Source organism: Mirounga angustirostris, unplaced genomic scaffold, assembly GCF_029215605.1.
Source record: "Mirounga angustirostris isolate CCGP_5_RB_7025 unplaced genomic scaffold, mMirAng1.0.hap1 SCAF_9, whole genome shotgun sequence".
NCBI lineage: Eukaryota > Metazoa > Chordata > Mammalia > Carnivora > Phocidae > Mirounga > Mirounga angustirostris.
Window position 1 is genome coordinate 80567769 of NW_026991717.1, and position 18937 is coordinate 80586705.

Consider the following 18937-nt stretch of genomic DNA (forward strand, 5'->3'; position numbering starts at 1 on the left):
TTTTTGAATAGCTATTTCTTTCCCTTCTTAGAATTGTTTTCAAATTTAAAAGAGTAATTCTTTAAAGATCCAGTACTGATCCTTTGGTAAACCATTAAACCCAAAGAAAAACGTTTGGCTATTTTGGATTTTAGTGCTTTGTTTCCCTTATAGTTTTACAGTTTATAATGACCTCAAACTGTAAAGCTAGAAACATGCTGGCACTTTAAAAGTAGAAAACTTAGGTCATAGCTATTCCTAGTATTCAGAGATATTAAATCTTCATTTATGTTTTCAATTTACAGAATGGAACTTTGAAGGAGACAGTCAGTTTTGGACTTCTTCCATATGTACTGTGTTTCCATGCAAATACTAGGCAGAGTTATAATTAATGGGTATTTGTCAAGAATCGCATGATGTAGGAGAGAATTATTGTTTTATTTATCAAATTATAAAAATTCTTTTCAAAATAAATTTGTCCTTTTGTTATACAAATTGTAGCCAGGTGTTAAAGAACAGAAACTGTATTCTAGGGTTTTATTGTTTAGGGGATTTCTGGTACTCAGTCTGATAACTTCAGTCTTTGTTATATTAGGAATCAAATTATAAAATTAAATATAATGTCGTTGGTTAATGAACAACAGTGTTTCCAATCTAAATTTTAAAGAAATAAGCTTTTTGGGCTCTTGTACTTGCGTTAACATATTTTATAGGTGGAAGTTATAACATACCAGTTAACAGTTCAAAGAAATAGCCTGACAATTAACAAGTTCTGGACTATGACATGGAAAGACCCAGGATTTTAAAACTTTCTTCAAATGATTCTTATATTGTCTCCACCAACCTATCTGACATTTGAATTCCTTGATCATTTAGCTTGTGTTTGGTTGGGAAGCTTCTGAGGTAGTTCATTCAGTTTCATTGTTTAAGAATTTCTGGCATTTCTTTCATGATATATACCTGACAGTGAAAATTCCTTAATGTCTTAAAGTTCAATGAATAGTATAATGGCCAGTGGGTAGTCAGGTTCATATTAAAAGCTACTTTTAAATTCATTAAGCATTTGTATTTGGAAAAAGTACAAGTCCCACAATCTATCATTTAAAAATTTTTGCACTTGATCATAGATTTTAGAAATTTGATCAGAATCTGAAGTTTAGCTCTGAAGAATATTTTCACATCTCAAGTATGATAGTATTTGGAAATGGAGCAAAGCATTTCCATATTAAATCTCAGTCTCTATTTCCTGAGACATACCTGGTTAAATAAAGTTAGGGTAATCAGGGAGTAGTAATTCTCCTCTCTGGAGTTTATATTAGAGAAAGAATATGTATAAAAGGAATGTGTTTCATTATTAAACAAACGGCCTTTGGTCGTGGCTCACTGTGAGCATGGGCAGGCTGAGCTCTACATGCATCTAACAGAATTTGAGATGCAAAATATCAAATCTAAGAGTACAACATGAACAGACTCTCAGAGAAGAGCAAAACAGCTTTCTTTCTGAGTTGTAGAGACATAGGTATAGAACAAGTAAGGCTCCCCAAGGTGTTTACTGATCAGCATTAAAGATGGAGTCAAGACTGGAAAGAGGCAAGGATTTTATCTTAACCTTACTGGAAACATCAAAAGTGAGGGGAGGAAGAGAATAAGAGAGCAAGAGAATGTGAGTGAAGAGTATGAGCTGTTTGTTTCCAGCTCAAGCTCTTTAAAATCTCTGACAGTCTAACTTGTCCCAAGTGGTTCCTTAGTGACTAGCAGTCTGGATAGCTCTGGTGAATTCTTTATTAACATCATTAAGGTGAGGTGATTGGAAGCCCATTACCTGTTAACTCTATTATTGAAGAGCCAGTCTTTGTACCTAAGTAGCAGATACACATCTAGATTCCTTTGACGAACTTGAATTCTTATTAAAGCTCCTGAGTGCACACACTTTCTCTCACCAGTAATTTTGAAATATTGTGGTTTCCACTAATTATTATGTTTTTATAATTCTTTTTGGCAGCCATTTACAAATTTTCTGTGCCATAATTCATTTCTAAAGTGAGCAAAATAATGATTGATCTTTAAATTAATAAAACATATCCCCGTGGTGACTATAGTCAGTTCTCTATTGGAATGGAGCATAGAGTCCAAAACTGTGACTCATGAAAGAATTATGTGTATTTCCTGTTGAAACACAGTCTGTGGGTACATTTGAGATAGATTTACCTTTTTAATCATGTTTTACTTAATCACATACTAATATTAGTGGGCATTCTTTGATCATACAGCAAATAATTTTTATAATTAGGGAAATTTGGGGGCTACAGAGGAGAATGCCAGGAGGAGCTAAAAAATGCCAAAGCCAATCTACTTTATAGTTAATGAATAATGATATATTTGGTATTATTTATGTTGAGCTAGCAGAAGTTGAATGATGATTTTACTGCAAGTATCTTTAAATCTGGGAGAACCAGCAGCACTAAATATTAGAGTACTGTGAACATTAAGAATAGCAGTTAATTTGGGGCACCTGGCTGGCTCAGTTGGCTAAGCATCCAACTCTTGATTTCAGCCCAGGTCTTGATCTCAGGGTCACGAGTTCAAACTCCGCAGTGGGCTCTGTGCTGGGCATGGAGCCTACTTTAACACACACACACACACACACACACACACACACACAAAACCCAAAACAATAGCAGTTAATTTGTGCTTTTAAGTCTTAGTTAACTTTATATTGATATACTCAAGAGTTGTAAGGTATGGAGTTATTCATCTAGGTATAATTATGAGCACTTTTTGTTGCACATATTAGGTTTCAACACTGAAGTTCTCAATCAAACATGGGAATTAGATATACTTTATGCCCTGAGACTTAAAATGGCATAGTTGAATAGTTCCACACTGGTATAATTATGATCAGCCCAACATCTGGAATAATCAGTTTTAAATGTTTAACTACTCTGAACTCTGACCCAATTCAGGTATGCAGTTACAGATTTTCTTCTTAACAGTCAAGAGAGTTAGCAATTAAAACAATACTCTAAATAATTATTGTTTAAGGGGCGCTTGGGTGGCTCAGTGGTTAAGCATCTGCCTTTGGCTCAGGTCATGATCCCAAGGTCCTGGGATCGAGGCCCGCATCGGGCTCCCTGCTCAGTGGGAAGCCTGCTTCTCCCTCTCCCTGCTTGTGTTCCCTCTCTCGCTGTCTCTGTCAAATAAATAAATAAAATATTAAAAAAATAATAATTATTATTGTTTAGGATGTTTACATATTTGCCAGAATCTGCTACATAATCTTTTATAGTAAATCGCAGTTGATAAAAAACCTTTAAAAAAGATTACAACTTGGAAAATAACATTTAAAAATATTATTTAATTGTTTGGACTTAGACATTTACTCTAGAAAACGGATAGAGAATTCTCCCTGGAATTCTTGAGATAGGTGTCTTATGATACTATGTTTTGCCCCCAGAAAATACTTCCATTTATTGCAAACTGAACATTCTCTTTGTTGCTACTAACATTTCCTATGGTCAGTAGAGGGAGCACAAGTTTCCGAACTAACCCTCCATGAGAAAACTTAAGTGACATCATCAGTGATGGTATTAAAGGGGAAAAATTTGGGCTAGTTCATATTGGTTCATGCCCTGATAAAAATGAAAATTTATTAGGTAGACAACCAAGAATCATAAAGATAAAATATAACAGCAGATTTGGAGACCATATTTTAAGAAAAGAGATACAGTAACAAGAAAAAAATTGATATAATTTCTTTAAAATTTAAAAATCTAGATTGTGGGGGCACCTGGGTGGCTCAGTCGTTAAGCATCTGCCTTCGGCTCAGGTCATGGTCCCGGGGTCCTGGGATCGAGCCCCGCATCAGGCTCCCTGCTCAGCGGGAAGCCTGCTTCTCCTTCTCCCACTCCCTCTGCTTGTGTTCCCTCTCTCGCTGTGTCTCTCCCTGTCAAATAAATAAATAAATAAAAATCTTAAAAAATCTGGATTGTGATGCACAGATTGATTAATAATGATTAATTTTAATGGAGGTTTTATTTGTTTTTTGTTTGCTTTATTTATACATTCTAAAGGTCATTGTAGGGCTGTTTGAAATGGTTACTTATATGATGTATTAAAATTTGGTACAATAGGAATGCCTGGGTGGCTCAGTCAGTTAAGCGTCTGCCTTCGGTTCAGGTCATGATCTCAGGGTCATGGGATCGAGTCCTGCATTGGGCTCCCTGCTAGGTGGGAAGCCTGCTTCTCCCTCTCCCACTCCCCCTGCTTGTGTTCTCTCTCTCTCTGACAAATAAATAAAATATTAAAAATAAAATAAAATAAAATTTGGTACAACAAAAGAAGTAGTTATTTATGCGTGGGCCAGTTATGTTTTTGTGTTCTTCAGAGAAGGCTAGAATTTTTTTCTGAGAATAGTCCTAAAGACTGATTACATTGTGATTAAGAACTTAATTATTTAAGAACATGTACTTCAGCAAAAGAGCTCTTACATGAAAAAATATTTATTTATTTGAGAGTGAGAAAGAGAACACCCACATGTGAGCATGAGGAGGGGTGGGCAGAGGGAGAGGGAGAAGCAGGCTCCCTGCTGAGCAGGGAGTCCAATGTGGGACTTGATCTCAGGACCCTGGGATCATGACCTGAGTCGAAGCCAACACCTAACCAAATGAGGCACCCAGGCACCCCCAAAAAATCTTTTATAAATGTGGCTGGTAGTTCTAATGGAATGTTTACATTTGGTAAGCATTTGATGGGACATAGAAGATGATCATTGTCCTTGTCAAAAAGTTGTTATTAATTGATGTATGAATGGTGTTATTTAGATTACAAAGAAACTCAGATGGTGTGGATGCTTACTTGTGATACTGTGTTAGTTAGGGTTAAGTACAGAGAAACCAAGGCACTTCAGTCCCTCTCTCTAGGATCTTATAGCTATCAAAATAATGTCACCAAACATTTTTGTAACACTTTTACATTCTTTTTTTTTTAATGGAACATCTCTTTAAGTTAAATAGGAGCAATGGAACTAGGTGGACTTTACAGAAGAGTTCATTGAGTTGTATTGAAATTAAGTGAGCTATTCAAGGTTATGTAGTTACAAAGACATAGTAAACACAGCCAGAATCCATAGCTCTTAACTCCTAGTTCAAGGAGTTACCAACTAAGGGGAGTTCATGCAGCAGTAGTCCAGGATAGATGATTTGAAAATACAGGAAAATTGTTTAAATCACCTATTATTTGTTAAGTGCCTATTTTGTACATGGCATTGTATCAGTTTTGCTTGATTAAAAAATGAGAAAAATCGTAACTGCCCATGGAATTGTATTGTATAGTGGTAATACAAATAGTAGACAAAGGCTATTTAAAATAATAAAATGAGTGTATCCTGTGAAAGCTAAAAGTACTTTTTAGGGCGAATGCAATAGAAAACCCCCTGTGTACTGGCATATAATTAAGAGAGAATTTGGTGGAAATAGCCAAGGAGGTTTTATTTACGTGAAGAGAGTGGCTCTGAGATTGAGGGGCCATTATTCTTGGAGTAGGGTAGCATTTCACATTCATTTAAATAGGTTTACTGAGCAGTCAGGATGAACAGGAGTGGTTTTGGAAACTACAGTTCAGAGGCAGTGCTAAAGCATGTAATCAGAGCTAGCTGAGACCTTGGAGACTATCTAGTCCTTGCATTAATTGTATAGCTAAGGAAACTGAGACTAGAGTGATTCTGAATTACTTGCCAAAGATCAGTCATACAGCTAGATGGAGGCAGAACTGGAATCAGATTCCTTCCAAATGCCTGGATATGAAAAAACAGTGAAATAGATTGATAACAGAACCTAGAAGGTGGCAAATTGTGGATGTATATTGGATCTGTGGAGTAGAGTTGAGTATAATTTTTACAGAGATATGATTTCCATCAATCTTTGAAAGACAGGAAGGAGAATGGTCTACTAGTGTTTGGTTCCTTGGGCAGAGCAAATAAAAATAGAAGGATGTAGTGACCCATGGAACAGTTTGAAAAATAGGATGAGCTGCCTGATGGCACATATAAAAATGACCTTCCCAGCAACTTCTAAGACATTTTATTAATAACAGTAATAAAGATAACAATGGTGATAATATGAGCAACAACAACATGAGCTACCTTTTACTGAATGTTTACCCTGTGTCTAGGCATCATGTCAGGCATCTTAGGTACATTAGTTTCATTTAATTATTTCTCTGAGATTTAGTTTCCTCGTCTACAAAATGGCATAGTAACACCAATCTCAGAGAGATTAAGTTATTACCCTAGTGACACAAAAAGCTGGCTATGGAATAAAAATTTGAATTCTGATTCTGTTGAAATTCCAAAGCTAGTGTTTCTCAAACTTGAGTAATGAATAGGCCCTCCTTCTGAAGGAAAAATAATCTGCCCCATACCCCATATTGACTTATTTTTATTATAAGACTACTTAACTAGGTGTAAATATAAATTCCTTAAGCTTATAGCTCTTAAATAATTTTTTAAAAACTAAAAAATATTACAGAGTAAAAAAAGCAAAACTTTAAAAAAATAATAAAATTCAAATTAATGACATTAATTTAATATGAAAGATGGAGTGTTTTTTTGGCTGAAATGAAAATACTGATTGCAAGAGGAATTTGTAGCTAACTCCTATAGGACACCTTCTTTTGAGTTTGGCAAGCCTGTATTGCCATGTGCTTTGTGCCAACTTGGTTTCCCTGCCACTTGTCTTTATTTTGACTTCTTCAAAATGTCCCTTCAGATAATACTTTGTAGTATCATTTGTTCTTCATTTGGTATAGTCCATTATTTATTGTGATCCTACCTCTGTTTTCATTAGTTGTGATGAAGTACTACCAGTTGGTGCCACTTTGATGGTTTGGAGCTCTGAAATGTCATGTCATTGTGTATTTAGTTAAAGATGATGGTCATCCAGGTCATGTAGAATATGTTTATGTTAATTATTTTTCAGGTTATCATCTAGAAGAACCCGCAAAGTTTAAGAAATCACAAACTGCAAATCATAACCAGCCTTCTGGTATTTCCACTTAAAAGTTTACACTGCACTTTCTCTCTATGCACTATGTCATAGAACCATCTGGTGTCTGCAGGGTCATAGTGGAAACCTAGGAAAGCACCTACTTTTGGTGCTGCCTTCATTTAGGCCACCACTGTTTCTCAATTTCTACCATAGCTTCTAGTTTTACCCCCACTCAACTATTCTCTACAGTGCATTCTACACTAGTGAGTTTCTTTAATACAAACTTTTAGGACTCAGCTCAGGAATCGCTTCTTTCTGAAACCTTTTCTTTATTGCTTCTCCTTATCTCCTGCCTTTTCACCCCATCCATTGTCACCTTTGCCATTCTGATCCCTAGAATGAATTAGTTATCTTCCCTTATTTCTCCTTTTTAACTCCAGAGTATCGAGGAGGCATACTTCTATTACATTGCTTAGCACATTGTGTTGTAATCCTTAATTTTTTGGATTTTCCAAGTAGATTATTAGCTTTTTGAAAGTAGGGCCCATGTTGTGCATCTTCTAACTAGCACATTGTCTGATGGGAAGACAGTCCCATAGCTGTGACATAGCTGTGATCTTGAATCATTGGTCGGTCAGTTGTTATTTTAGAAGTGAGAAGTCAAAAATAGGCAAGAGTGAGGTAGACATTTCCTTATCTTTCCCGTTCATGTATCTAAAATTTATACAAATTACCTAAATAGTTAATGTTGTAGACTCTTTTAGCATGTAAGCAATGTAATTGTGGAAGTAATCTTTCCATAAAGAATTAAATGCATCATTTTACTTTCTCTTTGTTTTGTTTTCTATTGATTAGGTGCTGTGATTGTCTCCACACCCCAGGACATTGCACTGATGGACGCTCGCAAGGGTGCTGAGATGTTTCGAAAAGTCCATGTGCCTGTAAGCATTTTCAGCTTCATTTTTACAATATGGAACACTCTAACTGAGGAAGCAAGTCATTGAGAAATACAGTCCAAATTTTAATTTAGTTCTCTGCAGAAATCTATATGAAAACCCTACTTCATCTTTATGGTTACTTTAACAACATGCTTATAGGTGCAAACATGTATATATATTATATTAATCAAGAAAAATTCTAATTGCATTAAAATATTTTTTTTAAATTTTTTTATTGTTATGTTAATCCCCATACATTACATCAGTTTTAGATGTAGTGTTCCATGATTCATTGTTTGTGCATAACACCCAGTGCTCCATGCAGAACATGCCCTCTTTAATACCCATCACCAGGCTAACCCATCCTCCCCCTCTCCCCTCTAGAACCCTCTGTTTTTCAGAGTCCATCGTCTCTCATGGTTTGTCTACCCCTCCGCTTTCCCCCTTCATTCTTCCCCTCCTGCTATCTTCTTCTTTTTTTTTTCTTAACATATATTGCATTATTTGTTTCAGAGGTACAGATCTGAGATTCAACAGTCTTGCACAATTCACAGCGCTTACCAGAGCACATACCCTCCCCAGTGTCTATCACCCAGTCACCCCATCCCTCCCACCCCACCCCCCACTCCAGCAACCCTCAGTTTGTTTCCTACAATTAAGAATTCCTCATATCAGTGACGTCATATGATACATGTCTTTCTCTGTTTGACTTATTTCGCTCATCATAATACCCTCCAGTTCCATCCACGTCATTGCAAATGGCAAGATCTCATTCCTTTTGATGGCTGCATAATATTCCATTGTATGTATATATATATATATATATATACATGTGATATATATATATATATCACATCTTCTTTATCCATTCATCTGTCGATGGACATCTTGGCTCTTTCCACAGTTTGGCTATTGTGGACATTGCTGCTATAAACATCGGGGTGCACGTACCCCTTCGGATCCCTACTTTTGTATCTTTGGGGTAAATACCCAGTAGTGCAATTGCTGGATCATATGGTAGCTCTATTTTCAACTTTTTGAGGAACCTCCATACAGTTTTCCAGAGTGGCTGCACCAGCTTGCATTCCCACCAACAGTGTAGGAGGGTTCCCCTTTCTCCGCATCCTCGCCAACATCTGTCATTTCCTGACTTGTTAATTTTAGCCATTCTGACTGGTGTGAGGTGGTATCTCACTGAGGTTTTGATTTGGATTTCCCTGATGCCAAGCGATGTTGAGCACTTTTTCATGTGTCTGTTGACCATTTGGATGTCTTCTTTGGACAAATGTCTGTTCATGTCTTCTGCCCATTTCTTGATGGGATCATTTGTTCTTTGGGTGTTGAGTTTGATAAGTTCTTTATAGATTTTGGATACTAGCCCTTTATCTGATATGTCATTTGCAAATATCTTCTCCCATTCTGTCGGTTGTCTTTTGGTTTTGTTGCCTGTTTCTTTTGCTGTGCAGAAGCTTTTTATCTTGATGAAGTCCCAATAGTTCATTTTTGCCCTTGCTTCCCTTGCCTTTGGCGATGTTTCTAGGAAGAAGTTGCTGCAGCTGAGGTTGAAGAGGTTGTGTTCTCCTTTAGGATTTTGATGGACTCCTGTCTCACATTGAGGTCTTTCAACCATATGGAGTCTATTTTTGTGTGTGGTGTAAGGAAATGGTCCAGTTTCATTCTCCTGCATGTGGCTATCCAGTTTTCCCAACACCATTTGTTGAAGAGACTGTCTTTTTTCCATTGGACATTTTTTCCTGCTTTGTCAAAGATTAGTTGACCATAGAGTTGAGGGTCCATTTCTGGGCTCTCGATTCTGTTCCATTGATCTATGTGTCTGTTTTTGTGCCAGTACCATACTGTCTTGATGATGACAGCTTTGTAATAGAACTGGAAGTCCGGAATTGTGATGCCGCCAGCTTTGCTTTTCTTTTTCAACATTCCTCTGGCTATTCGGGGTCTTTTCTGGTTCCATACAAATTTTAGGATTATTTGTTCCATTTCTTTGAAAAAAGTGGATGGTATTTTGATGGGGGTTGCCTTGAATGTGTAGCATTGACATCTTCACAATATTTGTTCTTCCAATCCATGAGCGTGGAACATTTTTCTATTTCTTTGTGTCTTCCTCAGTTTCTTTCATGAGTGTTCTATAGTTTTCTGAGTACAGATCCTTTGCCTCTTTAGTTAGATTTATACCTAGGGATCTTATGGTTTTGGGTGCAATTGTAAATGGGATTGACTCCTTAATTTCTCTTTCTTCTATCTTGTTGTTGGTGTATAGGAATGCCACTGACTTCCGTGCATTGATTTTATATCCTGCCACTTTACTGAATTCCTGTATGAGTTCTAGCAGTTTTGGGGTGGAGTCTTTGGGGTTTTCCACATAAAGTATCATATCATCTATAAAGAGTGAGAGTTTGACTTCTTCTTTGCCGATTTGAATGCCTTTGATTTCTTTTTGCTGTCTGATTGCTGTGGCTAGAACTTCTAATACTATGTTGAATAGCAGTGGTGATAGTGGACATCCCTGCCGCGTTCCTGACCTTAGGGGGAAAGCTCTTGGTTTTTCCCCATTGAGAATGATATTTGCTGTGGGTTTTTCATAGATGGCTTTTATGATATTGAGGTATGTACCCTCCATGCCTATACTCTGAAGAGTTTTGATCAAGAAAGGATGCTGTACTTTGTCAAATGCTTTTTCTGCATCTATTGAGAGGATCATATGGTTCTTGTTCTTTCTTTTGTTAATGTATTGTATCACGTTGATTGATTTGCGGATGTTGAACCAACCTTGCAGACCAGGAATAAATCCCACTTGGTCGTGGTGAATAATCCTTTTAATGTACTGTTGGATCCTATTGGCTAGTATTTGGTGAGAATTTTTGCATCCGTGTTCATCAGGGATATTGGTCTGTAATTCTCCTTTTTGATGGGGTCTTTGTTTGGTTTTGGGATCAAGGTAATGCTGGCCTCATAAAATGAGTTTGGAAGTTTTCCTTCCATTTCTATTTTTTGGAACAGTTTCAGAAGAATAGGTATTAATTCTTCTTTAAATGTTTGGTAGAATTCCGCTGGGAAGCCATCTGGCCCTGGGCTTTTGTTTTTTGGGAGATTTTTGATGACTGCTTCAATTTCCTTAGTGGTTATAGGTCTGTTCAGGTTTTCTATTTCTCCCTGGTTCAGTTTTGGTTGTTGATACACCTCTAGGAATGCATCCATTTCTTCCAGGTTATCTAATTTGCTGGCATAGAGTTGCTCATAATATGTTCTTATAATTGTTTATATTTCTTTGGTGTTGGTTGTGATCTCTCCTCTTTCATTCATGATTTTGTTGATTTGGGTCCTTTCTCTTTTCTTTTTGATAAGTCTGGCCAGGGGTTTATCAATCTTGTTAATTCTTTCAAAGAACCAGCTCCTAGTTTCGTTGATCTGTTCTACTGTTCTTTTAGTTTCTATTTCATTGATTTGTGCTCTGATCTTTATTATTTCTCTTCTCCTGCTGGGTTTAGGCTTTATTTGCTGTTCTTTCTCCAGCTCCTTTAGGTGTAGGGTTAGGTTGTGTACTTGAGACCTTTCTTGTTTCTTGAGAAAGGCTTCTATTGCTATATACTTTCCTCTTAGGACTGCCTTTGCTGCATCCCAAAGATTTTGAACAGCTGTGTTTTCATTTTCATTGGTTTCCATGAATTTTTTAAATTCTTCTTTAATTTCCTGGTTGACCCATTTGTTCTTTAGTAGGATGCTCTTTAGCCTCCATGTATTTGAGTTCTCTCCGACTTTCCTCTTGTGATTGAGTTCTAGTTTCAAAGCATTGTGGTCTGAAAATAGGCAGGGAATGATCCCAATCTTTTGGTACCAGTTGAGACCTGATTTATGACCTAGGATGTGATCGATTCTGGAGAATGTTCCATGGGCACTAGAGAAGAATGTGTATTCCATTGCTTTGGGATGGAATGTTCTGAATATGTCTGTGAAGTCCATTTGGTCCAGTGTGTCATTTAAAGCCTTTATTTCCTTGTTGATCTTTTGCTTAGACGATCTGTCCATTTCAGTGAGGGGGGTGTTAAAGTCCCCCACTATTATTGTATTGTTGTCAATGTGTTTCTTTGCTTTTGTTATTAATTGCCTTATATAATTGGCTGCTCCCATGTTAGGGGCATAGATTTTTACAATTGTTAGATCTTCTTGTTGGATAGACCCTTTAAGTAGGATATAGTGTCCTTCCTCGTCTCTTATTACAGTCTTTGGTTTAAAATCTAATTTGTCTGATATAAGGATTGCCACATCAGCTTTCTTTTGGTGTCCATTAGCATGGTAAATGGTTTTCCACCCCCTCACTTTCAATCTGGGGGTGTCTTTGGGTCTAAAATGAATCTCTTGCAGACAGCATATCGATGGGTCTTATTTTTTAATCCAATCTGATAGCCTGTGTCTTTTGATTGGGGCATTTACACCATTTACATTCAGGGTAACTATTGAAAGATATGAATTTAGTGCCATTGTATTGCCTGTAAGGTGACTGTTACTGTATATTGTCCGTGTTCCTTTCTGGTCTATGTTGCTTTTAGGGTCTCTCTTTGCTAGAGGACCCCTTTCAAGATTTCTTGTAGGGCTGGTTTCGTGTTTGCAAATTCCTTTAGTTTTTGTTTGTCCTGGAAGCTTTTTATCTCTCCCTCAATTTTCAATGACAGCCTAGCTGGATAGAGTATTCTTGGCTGCATATTTTTCTCATTTAGTGCTCTGAATATATCCTGCCAGTCCTTTCTGGCCTGCCAGGTCTCTGTGGATAGGTCTGTTGCCATTCTAATGTTTCTACCATTGTAGGTTACATATCTCTTCTCCCGAGCTGCTTTCAGGATTTTCTCTTTATCTCTGAGACTCGTAAGTTTTACTATTAGATGTCGGGGTGTTGACCTATTTTTATTGATTTTGAGAGGGGTTCTCTGTGCTTCCTGGATTTTGATGCTTGTTTCCTTCCCTAAATTAGGGAAGTTCTCTGCTATAATTTGCTCCATTATACCTTCTGGCCCTCTCTCTCTTTCTTCTTCTTCTGGGATCCCAATTATTCTAATGTTGTTTCGTCTTATGGTATCGCTTATCTCTCGAATTCTGCGCTCGTGATCGAGTAGTTGTTTATCTCTCTTTTTCTCAGCTTCTTTATTTTCCATCATTTGGTCTTCTATATTACTGATTCTCTCTTCTGCCTCATTTATCCTAGCAGTTAGCGCCCCCATATTTGATTGCACCTCATTAATAGCCTTTTTGATTTTGACTTGGTTAGATTTTAGTTCTTTTATTTCTCCAGAAAGGGTTTCTCTAATAACTTCCATGTTTTTTTCAAGCCCAGCTAGTATCTTTAAAGTGATGATTCTGAACTCTAGATCTGACATCGTACTAATGTCCGTATTGAGTAGGTCCCTGGCAGTCGGTACTACCTCTTGTTCTTTTTGTTGGGGTGATTTTTTCCGTCTTGTCATTTTGTCCAGAGGAAAATAGATTAATGAGAGAACAAAATGCTAACAGGGTAACAAGGTCCCCAGAAAATATACTCTAAACAAATCAGAAAAGACCTGAAGCTGTGAGAAAAGAAAGGGAAAGAGAGAAAAAAGGAAAAAGAAAAAAAAAAAGATAAAGATAAAAACAAACAAAAACAGAGCAAAACCAAAAAAACCAGAATATGATCAAATATGATCAGGCTGGTATATAGATCAATGCCACACACTAGATTTTGGGTGTATTTTGGTCTGTTAGAAGAAAGTCCCTCCCAAAATTTTAAAGAAAGAAAAACATATATGTACAAAAATAAGGGTTGATATGATGAAGGGATGGAATATGACTGTAAAGATGGAAATTATAAAAAATTTTATAAAAGGAATTGCTAAGAAGTTGTTTGAAAAAAGAAAGAAGAGGATTTAAAAAAAAAAAAAAGGAGAAAATGTGATCAGGCAGAGGAGTAGAAAAAAACCATACACTAGAGATTTAGGGTATATTTTGATCTGTTAGAAGAAACTATCTCAAATTTTTAAAGAGAGAACAACTTATATATATATGCCAAAAATACGGGTAACTACTATGAAGGGATAGAATATGACTCTAAAAATGAAAAATAAAAATGTTTTTTTAAAAAAGGGATTGATAAGATGTTGGTTGAAAAAGGGAAAAAGAAAAATTAAAAAAAAAAAGTTAAAAAAAAAAAAGAACTTTGAAAGACTACAGAATCATGGTAAAAAAGCCATGGATTCTATGTGCAGTATTCCCCTAGCACTGGAGTTCTGCCGTTCTCATTGATCGGTCTGCATTAAAATATTTTTAAAAGAATTCTAAAACATCCTTCAGGTATGAGTTTTGTGACCAAGTACTACCTCTCCAAATACTGGCAGATATTACCGACGAGAAAACCCCCACATGAGTGTTTAGGTAGAGGCACTCATGGGAAGACGTGAAAACGGTGACTTTTTTCCTTCTGTCTCCAATTTAACTCATTCGTAGCTCACTGTCTTCTAAAAAGTATCTAAGGATTTTCTATACAATTTGACAAAATAAAAATGTAATAATATTAAGACAAAGGACAATTAAAATCAGAATCAGAAGTGAATCCATAAACAAACTGCATGCCATTAAGGAGCTTAAATACATGCCAAAAGTAATACATGAATTTTCTAGTGACCACATAGGGCCTTTATAAAACTATCCATTTCCATGAGGTTAGAAAGAGCGTAATGTTCAAGAGAAGGAGAGCTGAGACCATAGAGACATAAATCTCCCCTAGGTTCTCAGAATAAAGTAACTCTTTATATGATGAACACACTCTCATTACCTTTTTTTTTAACCTTAAATAGAGGTTTCTTCCTCCTAGTGTGCATCAGCAAAAGCAAGTGGACTTATGCCAATGTACAATTTAGAACAGGCATTTTTGTACAAAGCCAATGTGATGCCTCTATCTATATGACTATCTAGTGGCCTTGCTTAATTCAGGGATAGATTTTAGAGCTTATAGAGCAGAGTTTTTTAGACTTCAGCCCATGAATTAGCTTCAGGGGTCTCATGATTCTTTCCCCCTCCTCCCTCCCCCCACCCCCAAATGATATGTTCACTTTGAGTTTGTTTTGGTATGGAGAGAATTCATAACTTTCATTGAATTCTTCAATGAAACTGACACGGTATAAGATCCAGTGATGTACTAGCATGAATGGACTCTCTTTCATAAATGTTTTTTTCTCAGGGGAGCATCTGAAAAGTATAAAATAGTAGAGTAGTGGAGTTGAGATGATCCTCTTTGACAGGTACCTCTTCTCTCTTGCCAGTTAGTGCATTAACAAGCTGTGGAGCTCTACACTGGATCCACATTGTCTTAGGAAAATTGAGGAGTCCAGGGGCGCCTGGGTTGCTCAGTTGGTTGGGCGAGTGCCTTCAGCTCAGGTCATGTTCTCGGGGTCCTGAAATCGAGCCCCACAGCTGGCTCTTTGCACAGTGGGGAGCCTGCTTCTCCCTCTCCCTCTACCTGCTGCTCCACCTACTTGTGCTCTCCCTTTGTCTGTCAAATAAATAAATAAAAATTATTAAAAAAAAAAAAAGAAAATTGAGGAGCCTGATAAGGATGATCTGAGGGTATTCCCACAATCAGAAAGTGTATAAGGCCAGTCTTTATATTTGGATAAATGAGTGATAAAACCCCCATGGGTTTTATCTCTGTTGTGAATTTTAGCTTGGAAAATTTTTAAAACAGTGGTAACCAAGTGCACACCTCAAAAAAAGTCTCAGTAAACATATAGTTTGAGCAATGTGACTTCCTATTATGTCCTCCAAGATAAACTAGGTACAAGTAATACATACCCAAATCACTAAATAAGAATACTTATATTGGATTTTAAGATACAAATCCGCAGAAAGTAATACATAATCCTTCTGTCTAGTAGAAATTAGGTAACAGGGCCAATTGTCTGTTATTGCCACTTCAAGGTTAATAGTCATCCTATCAGCATATCAGTGAATGCTTAGTTTCCCATTCTGTAAGATGAGGGTAGAGGCATATGTCCAGTTTACTTAAAAGTATCATGAACTTTTTGAGGGAAAAGTTTTTTAAAAAGCAGAAACCAGCACTTTTTATTCCCCATTCTGTAAATTATTGTTTTGTACACCAAGAGACTATTTCAACCAGTGCTGTCATTTGATGCGACTATGACTATGGGGTGGGTTTTACATGCACTTTACTGGTTGGGGGTCTAATGACCATAGTTGGCAAATTCAGCATATGTACCTTTTAGTCTTTAGGTTATTTTCACTTACCTGCAGCACCTGATACTTACTGCCCTATAAGTAAAAAGGCAAACAATCTCATAATTGTTCTGACAGATTTTTCTCTACACTCAAGGATAAAGGGACAAAGGGTGGGACAGAGACTCCTATGGAACTTAACAATGGGGAAGACGGGTGGTCACTAAGTCCAGGTTAGGCTGTTGCTAAGTGGGTGTCACTGAAAATAAAAGTTGAAGATATTAGCAAGGAAATACAATGAGGAAATATTTCAAGTGAAGGATCTTGGGCTGCATAAAGCTCAGAGGACTAGTGCAGTATTAATTAGGGAATGAAAGAGCTGTTTGTAATCAGAAAGTTAATGTTGGAGTTTAAGTTGGCAGAGTTGGAATGGTTCTGGGTCATGACAAGGCCCAGGTTGTGGATGGTCATGGGTGTGTGGGGCTGAAGTGGAATAGAAGTAAAAGTCATTGGAAATGTATAATCCTTCCAAGTTGGCTCTTTGACATTGTCCTATATCTTTATTATAACCCTCTTTTTTTCACCCCTATGTTTCAATTATTTGCTCTCTAAACAGCAAACATTTTAAAAGAAGGTAGAATATCTTAATCATCTCTTGAACCTGCAGAACAAGATAGGTGCTCAGTAATCTTTGCAGGTGAATGAGAAAACTTTCCAGCAATGAGCTCTGTAAACAATTGGACAACCGTGGTGCAGCTACATTGTAAAGGGAATCCTGGCTATGAGTGGGATGTGGATTTGATGACTTCTGAGATCGTTCTGACATTTAAGAGCCTTGGAGTCTAAGTAATGGCAAAGCATTTGAAATTAGAAAGTGTTCCATAAACGCAAAGGAGTAATACTATGCTTTGTTTATACCACTTCATTTTTTTCCTGGTTTTTAGTCTTGCTTTCTGTTTTTTCCCCTTTTAAGTGCATTAGTTACCATGGAAACGGTGATGTCATTGGAATTCATTGGTATGGACAGAGTTTAGTAATGTCTGCAAAAACATTTTGAAGTTAATTTAAATGGTTTCTTAAAACTCAAGGCTTGGGGTGCCGGGGTGGCTCAGTCGGTTAAGCATCTGCCTTTAGCGCAGAGGTCATGATCCCAGGGCCCTGGGATCGAGCCCCACATAAGGCTCCCTTCTCAGCAGGGAGTCTGCTTCTCCTTCTGCCCCTCCCCTCACTCATGTGCTCGTTCTCTCTCTCTCACTCACTCTCTCTCTCAAATAAATAAAATCTTTTTTTAAAAAAATCCCTCAAGGCTTGGATAGGGGAAGGAGAAGAAGAGATGAACTATGAAATTCTTTGTTCTCTGCCTGAAATCATACCAGCTCTGCCAAATCCTTATCTCAGTGTTTGTAGATTGTTTTTTTAAATAATAAGTTTTTTTCAATCTTACACATTTTGAAGGGTGGGTACTTCTTGCCTTGTGTCATTTTTACCCACTTTTATTGCTTCTCCTACAGTGAAGGCCCAGGCACCTCAATTTGGAGCCCTTCTACCATTTGAACTTTTAGAGTTACAGGGATTTCACTCTCCAGCCCTGACTTCTTGGGCAGTCTCCTTCCCAGCTCCTGAAAAATATATTAAAGTATATTTCTTCTCTTATTCCTTCTGTACCTAGGGATCCTTTAGTTAATTTTAATTCAATAAGTAGTTTATTGTACAAATATATATTTACACCTATTGAGTGCCTTCCATAGGCAAAGTGCTGTGATAAGTTCCCTTGTTGATTAGAAAAAAAAAAAAAAGAAGAATGAAGGGTTTTTTTTTGCCAAGTACCTTATCAGCTGGTAGACTAGCTCCATTATGGGTGAAGGGGCCCTGAAATCTGAAGAACATGAGAATACTTTCTTTTTTTTTTTAAGCTTTTATTTATTTATTTGACAGAGAGAGAGACAGCAAGAGAGGGAACACAAGCAGGGGGAGTGGGAGAGGGGGAGTGGGAGAAGGGGAGTGGGAGAGGGGGAGTGGGAGAGGGAGAAGCAGGTTTCCTGCTGAGCAGGGAGCCCAATGTGGGCTCGATCCCAGGATCCTGTGATCATGACCTGAGCCTAAGGCAGACGCTTAATGACTGAGCCACCCAGGTGCCCCATGAGAACACTTTCTTCTTTGGGCTATTAAAGTAGGGCTTTTGTGGAAAAGTCATGATTGTTTTCATGTCCCTGTATTTTGCATATCCTGATAAGCCATTGTTAGCTTGGGAACTCAGATTCATGTTTCAAATCCCTGCTCAGGCATTACTTTCTCTAGGAAGCTTTTATCAAACTCCCAGAAAAGGTTAATCTTTCTCTGAACTACTTGAACATATATCTGGTTTGGCTCTTATCCTACTACAGTTTACCTGTCAGTCTTCACAGAAGCAGCGAGTTCCTGGCGGGCAACAAAACATGCCTTAAATATTCTTAAATGCTCAGTTCTCTGGTGTATAGCAGGCATATGATAAATACTTAGTATGTATACATATGACCCAGTATAGAATGCCAGCCACAGTCTGCTATTGTCTTTATCCCCAGTTCACAAGCCACCACTCTTCCTTGTATTCTCTTTGCCACAGTGAAACTGGTCATCTTCTACTTCTTTTAGATTCCCACAAAGTTTCTTTCTTCATGGCCTTGAGCATGCTGTTTCTCCATATGAGATCCCTTTACCCTCATTTTTCACTTGGTAGCTCCTTTTTATCCTTTGATACTTAGATTAAATGGTTCTTTCTCTGGGAGACTGTCCTGTACCTGTTAACCAGGTGAACTCGTTTTAATGCGTGATCTAGTAACACTCTAT

At 37.3% G+C, this 18937-nt stretch overlaps 1 protein-coding gene across 5 annotated transcripts in view; it reads left to right on the top strand.

Annotated features, from left to right (window-relative positions):
• The window catches only part of NUBPL (NUBP iron-sulfur cluster assembly factor, mitochondrial), a 283831-nt gene that overhangs the window by 157316 nt on the left and 107578 nt on the right, over positions 1–18937 (top strand). For 4 of the 5 annotated variants that reach the window (XM_064570929.1, XM_064570930.1, XM_064570928.1 and 1 more), the window contains exons 8-9: positions 6954–7019; positions 7818–7903. In XM_064570929.1, the coding sequence (XP_064426999.1) occupies positions 6954–7019; positions 7818–7903 (152 nt within the window). The remainder of the gene's footprint in view (positions 1–6953; positions 7020–7817; positions 7904–18937) is intronic. The other variant, XM_064570932.1, reaches the window with a different exon arrangement.